The sequence below is a fragment of the Planococcus citri genome, chromosome 5 (assembly GCF_950023065.1).
Source record: "Planococcus citri chromosome 5, ihPlaCitr1.1, whole genome shotgun sequence".
Taxonomy (NCBI): domain Eukaryota; kingdom Metazoa; phylum Arthropoda; class Insecta; order Hemiptera; family Pseudococcidae; genus Planococcus; species Planococcus citri.
Genome location: NC_088681.1, coordinates 47,989,414 through 48,004,462, shown reverse-complemented (window position 1 = coordinate 48,004,462; position 15,049 = coordinate 47,989,414). Strand labels below are relative to the sequence as shown.

At 33.7% G+C, this 15,049-nt stretch overlaps 2 protein-coding genes across 6 annotated transcripts in view; one reads left to right on the top strand and one right to left on the bottom strand.

The window, feature by feature from the left end:
• The window catches only part of Adcy2 (adenylate cyclase type 2 Ac76E), a 605,017-nt gene that overhangs the window by 141,640 nt on the left and 448,328 nt on the right, over window positions 1–15,049 (top strand). For 3 of the 5 annotated variants that reach the window (XM_065367872.1, XM_065367875.1, XM_065367871.1), the window contains one exon: window positions 14,689–14,767. The gene's annotated coding sequence lies outside the window, so the exon portion shown is untranslated. The remainder of the gene's footprint in view (window positions 1–14,688; window positions 14,768–15,049) is intronic. The other 2 variants (XM_065367874.1, XM_065367873.1) reach the window with 1 other exon arrangement.
• On the bottom strand, window positions 11,515–13,877 carry LOC135848381 (annexin A1-like). The gene is made up of 6 exons (XM_065368280.1): window positions 13,869–13,877; window positions 13,420–13,813; window positions 13,211–13,296; window positions 13,051–13,135; window positions 12,823–12,987; window positions 11,515–11,747 (listed from the first exon to the last, which is right to left on the bottom strand). Exons 1-6 carry the CDS (start codon window positions 13,875–13,877, stop codon window positions 11,515–11,517), a joined length of 972 nt encoding a protein of 323 aa, XP_065224352.1.

Below are 15,049 nucleotides of genomic sequence, written 5' to 3'. Positions count from 1 at the left end.
CTGTCAAAAACTGTCAAAAAATTTCACTTGCATGTCAAAAATTGCTAAAAAGTCTTACTTTTCTCATAAAAATTTGGATAAAGATATAATTTTTTTGCCAGGTGATGCCAAAAAGTCATTTTTTTTTACAATTTTCAATGAAATGATGTGGCTTTCTACTTCAAAATGTTCTGCTTGGGTCCTCTAACTTTTTTTTTTCAACTTTTTTGGTCCTTAAAATTATTTATTTATTTTTTTTGGAAAAAATTGAGTACGAGCCTTGAGATTGAAATATCTAAAATTACAGACTGAGTGATTTGTTGCAATTCAACTAAGCAACTTGGTTGTTCTTGGTCAATTTTATTGTTGAACAAAATCAGAACATCGAAATTTCAAAATATGAAATAATTTACGAAAACAACACAAAATTAGATACTTCGTTCATATTCTTATTGTGAGTACTGTTTTTTTGTAGAGAATCCAAACAGTTTGATATGTGAATGAGTCACTCTTGCGTTGAATTAATGTGCTCAATTGTGCTGATGAAGGTGTCCACTCAATCTGCAGTAATTACATGCATACGAAGTTCTTCTTTAGGGCTTACCGAAAAGGTATCGAATGCATTCCACGTACAGGGTTTCTTTTCCGGCTGCACTTAACCTACCTTGAACTTTTAATTTACGCTACAGAATAATTGTCAGTAAATCTAGTCAAATGTATAAATATTTTGTATATCATCACCTCTAAACGACTCGCGAAGCAGTCGTAGCCTTTATCGTGATACGCCTTTTGGATACAAAACAAGTCTCGTTCGCATCTGCTCAATATGATTCTATGGATTTTATCATTGTGAATATGGGTCGAGTCGTCCGCAGCGTGTTGTAACTCGAAAGCATAGAGATGGCAAATATCTTCTATGGATCTGACTGCGGAGTTGGCCGACAAATAATAATTCAAAACTCCTCAGTTTAACATTACTTAAGAGGTACCTATGTAGTTTACATATACCTAAATAGTTGTAAGCTCTTCGTTGCCTGTCAACTTCGAATGCGCGGTTTACAGCATCGTCAATACCATCATCGTCGCCTTTACGATATTTTAAGAATATTTGTTTGAGGTCTGGTTCGCAGTATTTGCCTAGTAAGTCTTTTAGTTTGTTTTTGAAGTCTGTTTTGTCTGTAAAATAAGAAAACATGATCGAATAATGAGACTAAGAATACGTACTTTGTTGTTGACTCAGCTAAGAAAACTTACGTTTTTTGGGATGAATATCTCGTAAAGCTTGGACTTCCTTGTCTACATCTTGTGAAGTGATTTTTTTATCTTGACATAATCCTATCTATGATCGAGTATGTTATTTTTATACCTATGTTGGCAGGCCGAATTTTTCGTACTTATACTTTTTCGTCTACTCACCCAGCAGTACTTTTGCATTACGTTCTGATATTCTTTATCATCTGCTCTGAATTGTGATAGGTCTTTTTCAACTGTATTTCCATACACTTGGAAAAAAATAGAAAAAATGAAATGCTGCCAGTTGAAGATTGTTATTTTTTATAAAATTGTTGCAAGTACATAGCGTAGGTATTGAAAAATGAGAAAATTTGAATGCATGACTTTTTCACTCAACCTGAAAATTGAAGGGGCTACGAAAATCGATTTTTCGAAAATCTATTTCAGAATTTTCCCCTTCGATTTTCAATCGGTTATTTCTCAACTTTCAAGTAGAATCTTGACTTCCTACATTGTAACATTCTGTGTGTGGAAATATTTTTGAATTACTTGTTTGATATTGTTTATTTATAAGTGCCTTCATTTCTTTATCGTTGGCGCACATGACCTCCTCTATAGACCCAATTTCAGGATAATCTAGTGTGAATGTATCGCGGATGGCCCGGGCTAATATTTTTTCTGCAGGATCCAATATCATGCCGTACAAATCTCTGAGATCGTATTCAGCTGAAGCCTGAAGTGCATCTGTTAAGGCGAGGTGAGATGGTACTCGAGGGGTTACATTTTTGTTGTAATATTCTTCAATTTTTATTCGTTCGTCGTAAGTTCGGTGAAATATTACTTGAGCCATTTTATTCTTATCACCGCTTGCTGTAACTTCTCCGTCATCTTTGGCTGAAAAATCCTTGGAAGATTTCACTGTTGGGTCTTTAATCAGCTCGCACTAAAAAGTAAGCCGAAATAAAAACTTTAATTTACGTACTGTATTGTGATAATTACGATTAGATTTGTACGAGTCTTACCTGAATTGCGATAATGAGCAAAACGAATATCGCGAACGTTGAGAGTATCATTTTTCATGATACATGAAATAATGGGAATTGGGAATATTGCATCGCTCGTGGGGTTCAGCAATGTTTATTGTTTACGTACACATTTTTTCCTCAATTTTTTGTAAATTTACGTCAGATGAATCTACATGTGAAATATTGACACATGTGTGATGTACGACACTTGTTTAACCAACGAATAATTATCAAATAATTTTTACTATCGTGTGATTTTGTATTTTATTGATTTTTTTTGCTGGGAAAAGAAAAAGATGTTTGGATTTTGGAGTTATCGAATATGGTAAATTGAAAAAAATGAGTTTTCAAAACATGAACGCTGATTGGATGGAATTATCCTGTTGTTTTTGGGGAAGTATTGGGAGCGATTTGGAATTGTTGGAGGAAAGGTAACTTTTGCTGGAGGCTTAAGATTGGCCTGAAAATTGATTCAATCGATTCAGGGGGCGACTTTGGGAGATGAAAGAAGTTTCGAGTGCTTTGTTAGAAAATTGACAGTTTTAGTTTTTTTGAAATTTAAGATTTTTTACTTGAAAAGAAATTCCTATACGTTTTGATTCATTATTTTGGATTTGCGATTCAACCGCCTTTATCGATTCGGGGAGTCGAATTTATACCAAAATTGAATTTTCAGCTACCGAAGTTCATTACAATCTCTTCTGCAGCGATTTTAAATTCCAAATCTCGGTTCTAATTTATGAAAAAACAACAAGAAAAAGTATCTCGCTTTTTGCCAAAAATACTAAAATAGTAACAAATCTTACGTTTTTCAATGTTGCCAAAAAACGTCCTCGTTTCTTGCTCAAAATTTCTAAAAATTGTATTTTTTCCGAAAAAACCTTGCTTTTTTGGCAAGAATTTTCAATTAAAAAAAAAATGAAAAAAGTTTTGCCTTTCGCTAAAAATGTAAAAAATTGGCGAAGCATCTCGCCAAAAAATCACACTTTTCCTCCAAAGTTGAGCTTTTTTGCCAAAAACTAACCACGCCAATGTTCTGCTTTTTACCAAAAAGTTGCAGATTTCGAATAAAAATAGGTGTTACTTTTTTGCCAATAATTACCAAGAAGTCTTGTTCTTTTCTAAAATTATCAGTGTCATGTGAAAGTCTTGCATTTTGAAAATTTACTATCAAAAATATCAGATTTTTTGCAAAATTGCCAACCAGAAACTGCTAAGAAGCCTTTGTCTTTTACTAAAACTGTTGTCGAAGTTTTATTTCCTGTCAAAAGTGGCAAAAAAGCTTGCCTTTTGCCTAAATTGCCAGGAAGTCTCATATGCTAAAAGGTGACAAAGTTGTGTTTTTTTGCAAAAAATTCCAACAAATCTCGCTCATGTGTCACTTTTTTACCAGAAATTTCTAAAAAGAACATTTCTTCTGCTGAGAAATTATCATAAAGTTTCGCTTTTTTCCAGAAACTGCCCAATTCTCACTTGTTGCCTTAACTTTCCAAAAAAATCTTGATTTTTTTTTAAATCAAAAAGTTGCAAAATCCACTTTTTTGACAAAAATAATAATTGCAAAAAAAGGATCACTTTTTGAACACTTGCCAAAAAATCCTGCCAATTTCTAAAATTGTTTTTACAAGTTTCTATCGAGTTCTATTTTTAGATTTTCATTAAAAACGAAAAGCTCTGTTTTTTTGGTGATTTTTTTCTGCATTATCAAAAGGTTTTGCCCATATTTTGTCACTTTTTTGGTTACTTTTTTGAGTTGTCTTGGGTACTATCAAAAAAAAAAAAAAATGAGTTTGAGCCTTTGAGAATGTGGAAAAACCTAATGAAAACGAAGCAAGTGTTTAAACATGTTTATTATTTGTTGATATTCATTTTACTGGCTGAATCGTTCTGAAAATCGATTGGCATGAAGATGATCTTATATATGTAGTTGAATTAGTCTTACTTCTAAAATTATTGAGGTGAAGGGAAATGAATTGATTACAATACTTGGTGTCGAGTATTTGGCTGTCTGAGATAAATGGAGTGCACAATTACGGCTTGCCTAAAAGGTATCGCATGCTTTCCGTGTATAAAGAGTCTCCTTCTCCATCACCATTCATATTTTCAACTGCCGATTTATGCTACAGAATAATCGTCAGTAAATTAAGAAAAATAATCCCATACTTATACTTAGATGTACGTATAAAGGGCATTCCTGGGTAAGATAGGGGAAATGCCTCTGTCACAAATTCATGTCCCTAGTTGTTCTAAGTTGATTTTTCGATTTTTTTTACCAATTTTTGAATTTTTTCAATTTTGAACTCACCGAATTTTCCAACAATAATCCATCATAATTTCCCAAATCCAGGAACAGGGGTATTTCACTTATCTTATCCGGGTGACTCTTTTTATAATGTTCTCACCGCTAAACGAGCCGTAAATGTGGCGTAGCCTTTATCGTGGTAAGCCTTCTGGATACAGAATAAATCTCGTTCGCACCTACTCAAAACTATTCTGTTGATTTTATCTGTGTGGATATCGGTTGCATCATCGGCTGCGTGTCGTAACTCAAAAGCATAAAGTTTGCAAATATCTTCTATGGATCTTACTGTAAAGTTGGACGTTTAAAAAAAATTAGATGATTCGCGAATGAATGAATGAATGAGTTCACTAACCAAAAAAAAAAGAGTAAAAAATGGACTTAGTATTTGAACATTTTTAACGAGTTTCTTTTACCAGGTAGGTATTCACTTCTGATCCGCCTGGTGCAGATTGAGGAGCTCCCAGCCCCCCCCCCGAAAATAATTTAAAAACGAAGAAATAAAGGAAGTCTTAATATTTTGTTACGATATGTCTCAAGTATGAGGTTACCTAAATAGTAGTAAGCTCTTCGCTCTCCGTCAATTTCAAATGAATCATTTACAGCATCGTCGATACCGTTATCATCTTTACGATATTTTTGAAAAATTTTTTTGAGGTCTGGTTCGCAATATTTATCTAATAGCTCGATAAGTTTGTTTTTCAATTCTGGTTTTTCTGTGAAATGAGATGATTATCTGCAATGAGACTACTAGAACTTCGTCATTTTAGTTGAAGTAAAAATGCGCACGTTTTTTGGGATGGATATCTCGTAATGCTTGGGCTTCTTTGTCCACATCTTGTGGAGTAATTTTCTGATCTTGACATAGACCTTTCTGTACACAAGTTTCAACTTCATTTTGCATCGTTTTAATCGATTCATTGTACACACTTTTTCTTTTCACTTACCCAGCAATATTTGACAATCGCTTTTTGATAATCTTGATCTTGTGCTTGTATCCACGACAATTCTTCCTCGACGGGTTTTCCGTACACTTGGAGTTTAAAATTTTTAAGAATTAAATTATTGTAAGTATGTAGTTGAATAAGTATTTGGGTATGTTTTTTGTAAGTATAAAATAATGTAGGTACGTATGGAAATATTGTTAGATTACTTACTTGCTTGATATTTTTTGTTTATGCGATCCTTCATTTCTTTATCATTGGCGCAGACAATTTCCTCTAAGGCTCCTATTTCTGGACATGATTGATTGATGTTATCGTGGAGGGAACTTGCCAATATTTCCTCTGCAGGCTCCAATACCATACCGTATAAACCTTTCAATCTATCTCGGTCAGCGGTAGCCTTGAGCGCGTCCATTAACTTGAGGTGTGACTGAGGTCCTATATTTTTTTCGTAATAATCTTGGATTTTTTTTCGTTCGTCGTAAGTTCGATGAAATATCATGTGAGCAATTTTTTTCTTATCTCCGGCTGCTACAACTTCTGCGTCAGCCTTGGCTGAAAAATCCTTTGAAGGTTTTATCGTTGGGTCGTTGATCAATTCGCTCTGGGAAAATTTTCATCATGGAAACATTACTTACGTTCAATGCTTTTTTTCATGGTACGATGTACCTTATATGTGATTAAATGTGCATGCTGCATGAGTTTGTGGAGCTTACCTGAATCATGAGAAAACTCAGGAGAAGTATTACCAACGACGGAATAAGTATCATTATGTGGTACTTGAACTAACTTTTTGTAATAGTGCATCGTTGATGAAATTCAAGAACTTTTTTTTTCAATTTTTTGTGTACTTGGCATTGGTAAATAGTCGCTTACGTCGTATCAATTGTATTGGTACATGAAAAATATTGGTTGTGTGTGTGATGTGAGTGGCTTATTTATGCTAATGATGACGATTGTAATTGGAATATGGTCTGTTTTTCGATGAGTAATTTCCAAGCTGAGTTTTTCACGATGTTCTTCTATTCAACCAAACATTTCTAATTCATTTTTTTTCTCGAAAAGGCAGAATTTTCGGTACTCGGTCTTGTTGAATTGAAATAAATCACATGAAGTTCAATAACGTGGTACTTGTGGGTATCAAAATCAGAGGTGATAACCATTTGCCCTCAAAATCAATACTGATGGTGAGTCCATTAAAAAAGGATTCAAATCCTAAAGTTTCAAAAATGCACCTTTTCAAAGATTAGATTTGTTTAGTTTCCTTTCAATCTTCAGAATGGGGGGGGGGGGTAAATTTTTCCAAAATATCCGCTTGGAAAAATGAAAAATATGACGAAAGGCCCTAAAAGCACAAAAAACATTCTCTATCAATTTTTGGTTTTTCTAAAAAAAAAAAAAAATTGATAGCGTTAATTTTGAAACTTTTTCTTTCATTTGTAACATGTGCATCCTAAAGCGACCTAATAATCGAGTTTCATTGCTGGATTTCAATTAGAATGTTTATTATCTGATGGTAATTTTTTTCATAGTTACCTATTGTTAAAATTTTCTGTTGTTTTTTTACGTCTTGTAACTTTTTTGGTTACTTTTTAATTACTTTTTTTGGAAAAATAAATCGAGTAGGTACAATCACAAGCCCTGAATGAGCTTCCAAACTTGAATAAAAAATACAAGCCCTCTGAGTCCCTGAATAAGCACCGAAATTTCATAAAATTGTAATTCCACTCTCCAGATTTGAGAATAATTTTGAGAACTTATTCAAAAGCTCATTTTCTGAAATTCTCAAAGAACTGATATTCTGTATTAATTTTTTCATTTAAATTAGATATAGGCCTATATATTTTATACATTCTTTAAAATCAAACGCTTTCGAATTCGAGGAAGTCTTCGGAAATCGAACCAAAGCAGAATTTTCATTTGCCCAACCTTCTTTCATCCGGGCTGAAAAATACAGTAAAAAAAGTTGTACTTACAGTAATTCAACGAAATTGAATATTCAAACTGCTATGGCGTTTCAAAGCTGAGTAATAAAATCAAAAAGTTTCCTTATGATTTTTTTTTTTTCATCTAAATGGAATTATTTTATAAAAGGAAGAGAATGTTTGCCTCCGTGGCTCAAAATATTGAAAAAATAAACTAAGCATACGAATTTCCAAATAACTTTCTTTTTAGCAGGAAATTCAAATCAACAGGGAATAATTTTCGTTTAAAATTATTTTCTTCGCAGCACACCTGCCTATTCATACCTACCTACTTATCCACAAGTAAGCTTACCCGTGTTGTACGTATTGCCAATACGAATTCGATTGAATTCTATTCGAAAATTCTCCCAACACCTCGGCGAATTGTTTAATCATCGAATAAACACGAGTGGAAAAATTTTCTTACAATGTTGTAACGAACAAATAGAATAAATAAGATCTTAACTCGAAAGCGGCTGAACAGGTGAAGTAAAACATACTGCGAGAAAAAAGAAAGGATCTGGGACTGAAAAAGTACAGAAAATAGAATACCTCTCAACCTTTTTATTCGCTCGGTGCTCTTATCAACAATAAAACCTTTCAATAATTTCAATTTAAAATTCCAATACCGTTAAAATATTTTTTTACCCTTTTGATAAAGATTTGGTTGGAAACGATAACAATTGAAAGCTGAGTAAAGCAGCAATACTCGTAGTACAACATCTTGTCGAATATTTTACTATAGATTTTACGATCGTCTGTTTAAATTACCTAAGTGTACGACGATGCTCAACGCGAGTAAAATGAATGCCTGGAATTGTACTTTTTTTCAATGAGAAGAAAAGAAAAGAAACGATAAAAGTAAATCATTTCGTTTTTTTTACTCTCCTTCTTCTCGTCTTCGTCTTCGCCAGTTCCGTATCTGAATTGTTGTTAGAGTAAAATGGGTATTGAGTGAATAGATGGTAGAGTTTTCGTGATTTTCAGGGTAATTGAGACCTGCGAAGTTGTTGGCGAGCAAGGAGTGGAGTTCGGGGGGTTTGGAAGACGATTTGACAATTTTTCGAGAAAAATTTTGGGAAAAATATGATCTGATGTACTCATCTTCGAAATTTCAGCTACCTAAATTGTTTTTTTTGGAAAATTTTTGAAAATCTAAAATTACGATTTTTTTTTGAAATTTATGTTTTTTTTGGGAGGGAGGGGGTTCCCAAATATACTTTTTTAGTGAAAATGATGAGTTGCCTGTTTGTCTCGCCGTTAGAGCATTTTAATTGCTGGCAGAATCAATCTATTTGGTTGCTGAATTTTCCTTTGTAGTTATTCCCTGCTCAAGTTCATCTCATTACCTTGAAAACATCTTCGCATAATCGTCCTTTATATTTGAAATATCTTTATGGTGGCTAAATTGAAAATAACCAAACTTGGATGATTATTCGCATAAAAAAGTTGGAACTAAAATGAGGTAAAATGAGAAACAAGATACAACTCGAATGAAGAACGAAACGTGCCACGTTTTAATGCTAAAAACTATCTTATAAGGCGTTCCTTTGAACTAACTTTCGAGACGATTTGTTTTTGCTCTTCTCGAAGTGTAAAAATAAAAAAAAACCTCGACGTTTTCGACTTCTAATATCGAAATTCAAATCCAATTATCTCGGGTTTCATGTTTCTTCGCGTCAACTGTAAAATATACTTAAAAAGTAAAACGACTACGTGATGGAAAAATAAAGACGACGAGTTTTTCTATCCGAATTCGCCAGTCTCTTGTCGGTCGTCTCGTCTTGTTTCATCGTTATCGCGTATGCTTTCACGTTGTTTTCAAGTGGCATAGAATTACTATGCTGACGAAACACACGCGTGCCTCACATTTTCCTCCAGTTGAAATCTTATAAGCGAAGAACCGCACGAAAGCATCTCGTATTAGGTAAATTTTCTCTACTTTTGTGTAGGTACGCTGAATTGTTATTATAACAGGATTGAAATTTTACTTCAAATCGTTGTAAGTTGAAAGCTCGCCAGATTACGAATTTCTCGCGTAAATTTCCTCCAGATGTTTGCTTAAATTTGATGAAACGTCTCGTTGAAATGGGTCAATGTCGTGTGGGTGGTCGAAGTTTTCAAAGATTGGAATTTTTAATTACCCAATATTTAAATTTTAAAATTGCAAAATCAAAGAATAGATAGACTTGTCGTAAAAAACACCATTTTTCATCTCTCAAAATTCGAATTTTTTGAAATTTTTTGGATTAAAAATGAAATTTGTCATCCAAAGAGTGGACATTTTTCAGAAAAATGCAGAACTAATTTGAAATACGGAGGAAAATATTACTCTTTGAAATTCTACGGACTCATAAATTTCATTTATTTGTATTTCTGCAATGACACTCCGAACTGTGAACTACTTAAATATTTATTCGAGATATTAAGTACAATGATTTAATTTAAGATGTATATTTACTGATATCAAGTCACTTATGTATCTAATACCTTGTGACTGTTTAAACAATATATTAAAAAAAAAAAAAAAAAAAAAAACAAATTGATGGAAATCAAAAATCGCCCTTCTCCTCGCGAAGTTTACTCCTAATAATCAGATAAGGTGAAACGTATTCGGGGATTTTTCTTCTCCCTCAGAAGGAAAAAGAGCATAAATTTTAGATTTTTTGAAAATTTTTCAGAATCAAAGGGCTCAAGAATATTGAAAAAAAATCAAAATTTCACCAAATTGACCTAGAATGCTGAAATTTGGTCTGTGTCCTATTTTCGACGTCCCAAGTTGATTGATGATGGTTTCAACTCGCTCTAGAGCCTCCAGCAAATTTTTGAATTCTGCAGTTTCAGAAAATATGCTGTAGGTAAATAAAGTGAAAATGAAATGCAGCACCTATAAACTCTAATCTAACATCTTCGTGGCTCTTTCGATCGATTTAGAAAAATATTTTTTAAATGTTTTACTGGAATTTCCGAAAAGTCGTCATAAGCTTCCTTTACAGCTTCAAACCACCTGAAATCGACTCGAAATGTCAAAAATGAGGAATAAACTGAATTTCAGTTTTTACGTCAAACGCTGGGGAAACTTTGATATTTTCAGTTGTGATAATGCAAAGTTGAGTGGGGCAGATTTTATGGCGTTTTTTTTTTTGGAAAACTGAAGTTTCCAAAAAGTCGCTGGAGGCTCCAAAACAACTGAAAACCATCTCCAGTCCACTCATGCATGTTGAAATTGAGGTGTAGAATGAATTTCGGGTGAAAATTTCAAGTTTCAAATACCTGCTGGAAGCTCTAGAACACTATTCAAAATTGTTTGCAACTGTTTCAAACCGATTCACTCGAATTTGATTTTCAAAATTTCGCTAAAAATCGAAAAATACTCTCTAGCACCTAAAATTTTAACCGATGATGTATTTTTGCGTGATTTTTGATTCAGACTTTGCCCGGTTTCAAAATTTTTGTGCGAGTTGGGAGCCTCCTTTGTAGAAATTTTTCACAAAAAACAACTCGAAGTTATACTTATGTGTTTTATTACCTATTTGTTTTGTGTTTACATTATGAGTGATTTTTCTAAACGATCTTAAAAAAATTGTATAAGATGATTATGGTGATGAAATATTCATACTGGAGTCTGTCTCACGTTATTATTCCATCGTCTGTGGAGTTTGCGATACAATTTTATGGCTTGCCAAACAGATATCGGATGCATTCTATATATAGAGAATCTCTTCCGGATACTACACAGTTTACTGCAGCTAGAACCAACAGTTTATGCTACAGTTAAATAGTCAGTATGTTCAGTATAGCAGTGGCGTAGCCAAGGGGGGGGGGCGAAGGGGGCCATGGCCCCCCCTTGAGAGCGAAAATTTGAAAGAAAACATGCAGAAATGGACGTTTTTTCGTTGTTTGGACCCATTTTTTCCAAAAATTTTCGCTCTCGCTTCGCTCGAGCAGTAATTTTGCCTTCATTTTCATGAAATCACCACACATTACAATAGATTTCCAGAAAATTGCCCCTCATTTCGATTTTTCATGCCTAAAAATCTGGTTTTGCCCCCTCCTTGAGAAAATCCTGGCTACGCCACTGCAGTATAGGAATGTGCAAATATTCTGTAAATTATCACCGCTAAACGACTAGTAAAGGTGTCGTAACCATCATCGCGATAGGCTTTATTAATGCAGAATAAGTCTCGCTCGCATCTGCTCAAAACTATTCTGTTGATTTTATCAAGGTGCATGTGACTTGCATCGTCCGCTGCATGACGTAACTCGAAGGCATAAAGTTGGCAGATGTCTTCTATGGCTCTTACTAACGAGAAAAACAATAATTCCACATTAAATTCATAATTCTTGTAATGAGGGATTAAATAACCTCCTATTTCGAGGAATAGGTACATGGGTCATTCCACGTCAATTCAACCAAGAACTGGTAAGGAGGGGGGGGGTCGGCGATTTTTTTTTGAAATTTTTCCTGTGGAAACACCTTCCGATGGCGCAAATCGCAGCCCTCTAGCTCTTTTTTAAAGGATGCTAGGGGGTGTCATAGTTTTCAGTGAACTTGAAATATCATCCATTTCAGCAGTGGATGACTCAATAACCGCGATACCTACCAAAATGGAACCTTTTCCAATAGTTAGGGGTTTTGAAAGGCTTTTTGGTGTTTGCGAAAAAATACGATTTTTTGATTTAAAACATGAAAAAAAGTTTTGATTGGTGAAGTTGACCCATTTGATCCCTATTTTTACATACATTCTTTGAAAAAGTTGAAAACCCCCTTTACGAGTAGGTATACTCAATGAAATGAACTCATCACAAAAAAATCAAAATTCGAAAAACTTCAATTTTCAATTCCAAACATCAAAAAAAGTTTAAATTTATTCAGTTGTCTTAGTTTGACCTCTTTCTGACGTATTTCATGAAAAAGTTGATAAAAATTACACTCATAGCAAAAAAATTAAAATTCGTTCATTTTTTTATTTTTTTTTTGTGATGAGACTGATGAGTTTATTTTGTTGAGTGAAAAGGGGTTTTCAACTTTTTCAAAGAATAGATGTAAAAATAGGGGTCAAATGGGTCAAGTTCACCAATCAAAACTTTTTTTCATGTTTTAAATTTAAAAAATCCCATTTTTTCGCAATCTTTCAATTTTCTGAATCGACTTTACGAAATAACGCCATCTCAATTTTTTAATATGTTGTTCAGCATGAAAAGTTGTCCATAATATATTTTTGTTTCAGAATTTTTGAGAGTCGGAACGATATGAAAACTACGTTTTGAAACTTTTCGAGCTAATTTTATCCCTCTTGTGTCAGTTCAGAATCAGAAGTGATATTTTTTTGTCTTCAATATTGTAGAGGGGATGCTTAAAAGTAGAATTATTGTACCTAAATAGTAATAAGCTCTTCGCTGCCTATCAACTTCGAATGCGTCGCCAACAGCACCATCAATGCCGTCATCACCTTGACGATATTTTTGGAAGATTTGTTTGAGGTCTAGTTCGCAATACTTATCAAGTAGCTCGATTAGTTTGTTTTTGAAATCCGTTTGTTCTGTAAAGTGAGAAAATTAAGATACAAGCGCATACTTTTTTGTTTGAACTATGAAATTCTTACTTTTTTTGGGACTAATATTTCGTAATGCTTTAGCTTCCTTGTCTGCATCCTCTGGAGTGATTTTTTTATCTTGGCATAATCCTTTCTACGCACAGAATATAGTCCTCAATCCTCATAGTGCACATCATATACACGAGCTATTTCTCATAAATCCACTTACCCAGCAGTACTTTTGTATGACGTCCTGATAGGCTTTATCGTCTTCTTTGAACCGTGCCAATTCATCCTCAACAGACTTTCCAAACCCTAGAAATAAAGTTTTTTTTTTTCAAACTTCATACATTATTAAAAATTCACTTTTTCTCATTTGGATTAGAATTTTTTTCAATTTTTTTGACGATATTAACGTTTACAATTAGATGACTTTACTTGTTTGGTATTTTTTATTTATGAGATCCTTCATTCCTTTATCATTTGCACAGACGATCTCCTCTATAGCTCCTACTTCTGGACTGTGCTTGTGATGGATATTATCATGAAGGCAGTTGGCTAATATTTCATCTGCAGGTACCAACGCCATGATATACAAAGCATCCAAACTAGTTTCAGACGAAGAAGCTATGATAGCTTTGATGAAAGATTTTCCAGATTGAGAACTCGTGTTTTTATCGTAATAATCTGCTATTTCTTTTCGTTCGGCGTAAGTTCGGTGAAATATCATACGAGCAATGTCCTTTTCATGACCGGCTGCTACAGTTTCGGCGTCAGTCTTGGCATTAAAATCTTTCGATGGTTTTATCGTTGGGTCATTGATCAGCTCGCACTGTAAAGATTTACATTGTGAAATCATCAATTATATTAATAAATAACAGAATTACCTGAACCATGAAAATATTTAAAAAGAATAACGTACCCGAATCACAAAAATGAAAAAAAAAGTATGGCAAACGATTGAAACATCATTATTGTGATAGTAGGTACGTCTACGTATATAAGGCTGTGGTAACGTTACAACGTTTGTAGGTATGTAAAATTCAACAAAATGATTTTTTTGGACTTTTTTTTTTTTTGCATAATTATTGAAACCAACAAAACAATAATTTATCTGGTATTGGTGTGTAGTGTTCGTACGAGTCTTATGTAAATACCATAGAAACTATTTCGATTGTGATTGCAGTTGTGTAATCTGTTTATCCACTAAATGATTGCTAAATAGTTTTCATAGTCGAGCAATTACCAAAGTTTACTTATTTATTTATTTTTTTTTTGAGAAAAGGTGGATTTGACGGTGAATATTTTACAACTACAGGAATTGTAGAGATGATATGTAATTGGTCTCTTGTTATATTAAATGAGTATCTGTGTCGAAAGATGCATTCGAATTCATCCTATCCGAGTATTCGACACATAATAAGTAGTTCCACTCAGAATTTTTCAATTTTGTGAAATTTGAAATGCTCATTGTACAATGAGAGGGAAATTAGTTGGGGAAATTGACCATATTTCTGATTTAAGGCAATATTCCATCACCGAATCTCACGTTCCAAAATGACGTTTCGACTTTTCGAGGGGATAAGGGTTGAATTGATTTGATCTAATACCATCGTCTGTTCATTTCACATCCATTTCGTAATTATTTTTCCTGTTTGGTATATTCGAACGTATTTATTAATTGAATTGTGATTTTTCTCATTACAGCTGGTGTCCTGATAGATTGTACCTATGCGTTGGAAAAATAGGTAGAGCAGAAATTGGCAGAAAAATCTCCATCTGGTAGGTAAGTCGACGCGAGAAATTCCGCCATAAATATATTCTACACGATCGTAAATTGTCCGAGGCGCGATGCTATCTTTCCAGTTGTAAATTAAGTTAATGCGGTAAAAAAAATTATCGTCCGGGTCGAGCGAAGGGAAAGAGAAATGAGCGAAGGTACAGTTGCTATTTCGTATTATTACAGAGTTAATTTATTAGTTTGGAACGCCGAAAACTAGAACGTTGTGCGGTCGTTCGGGTTTCGGGCAATTGTACGTGTGGCCATTGGCTCGATATTGGAAATTTA

Excerpts from the sequence above, each read along its gene's own strand:
- LOC135848381 (XM_065368280.1), bottom strand. Across the intron at positions 13,136-13,210 it reads TCATACAAAAGTACTGCTGG|AAAGGATTATGCCAAGATAA; the intron begins GTAAGTGGATTT and ends TTCTGTGCGTAG. Across the intron at positions 12,988-13,050 it reads AAATATTAGTCCCAAAAAAA|AACAAACGGATTTCAAAAAC; the intron begins GTAAGAATTTCA and ends CTCACTTTACAG.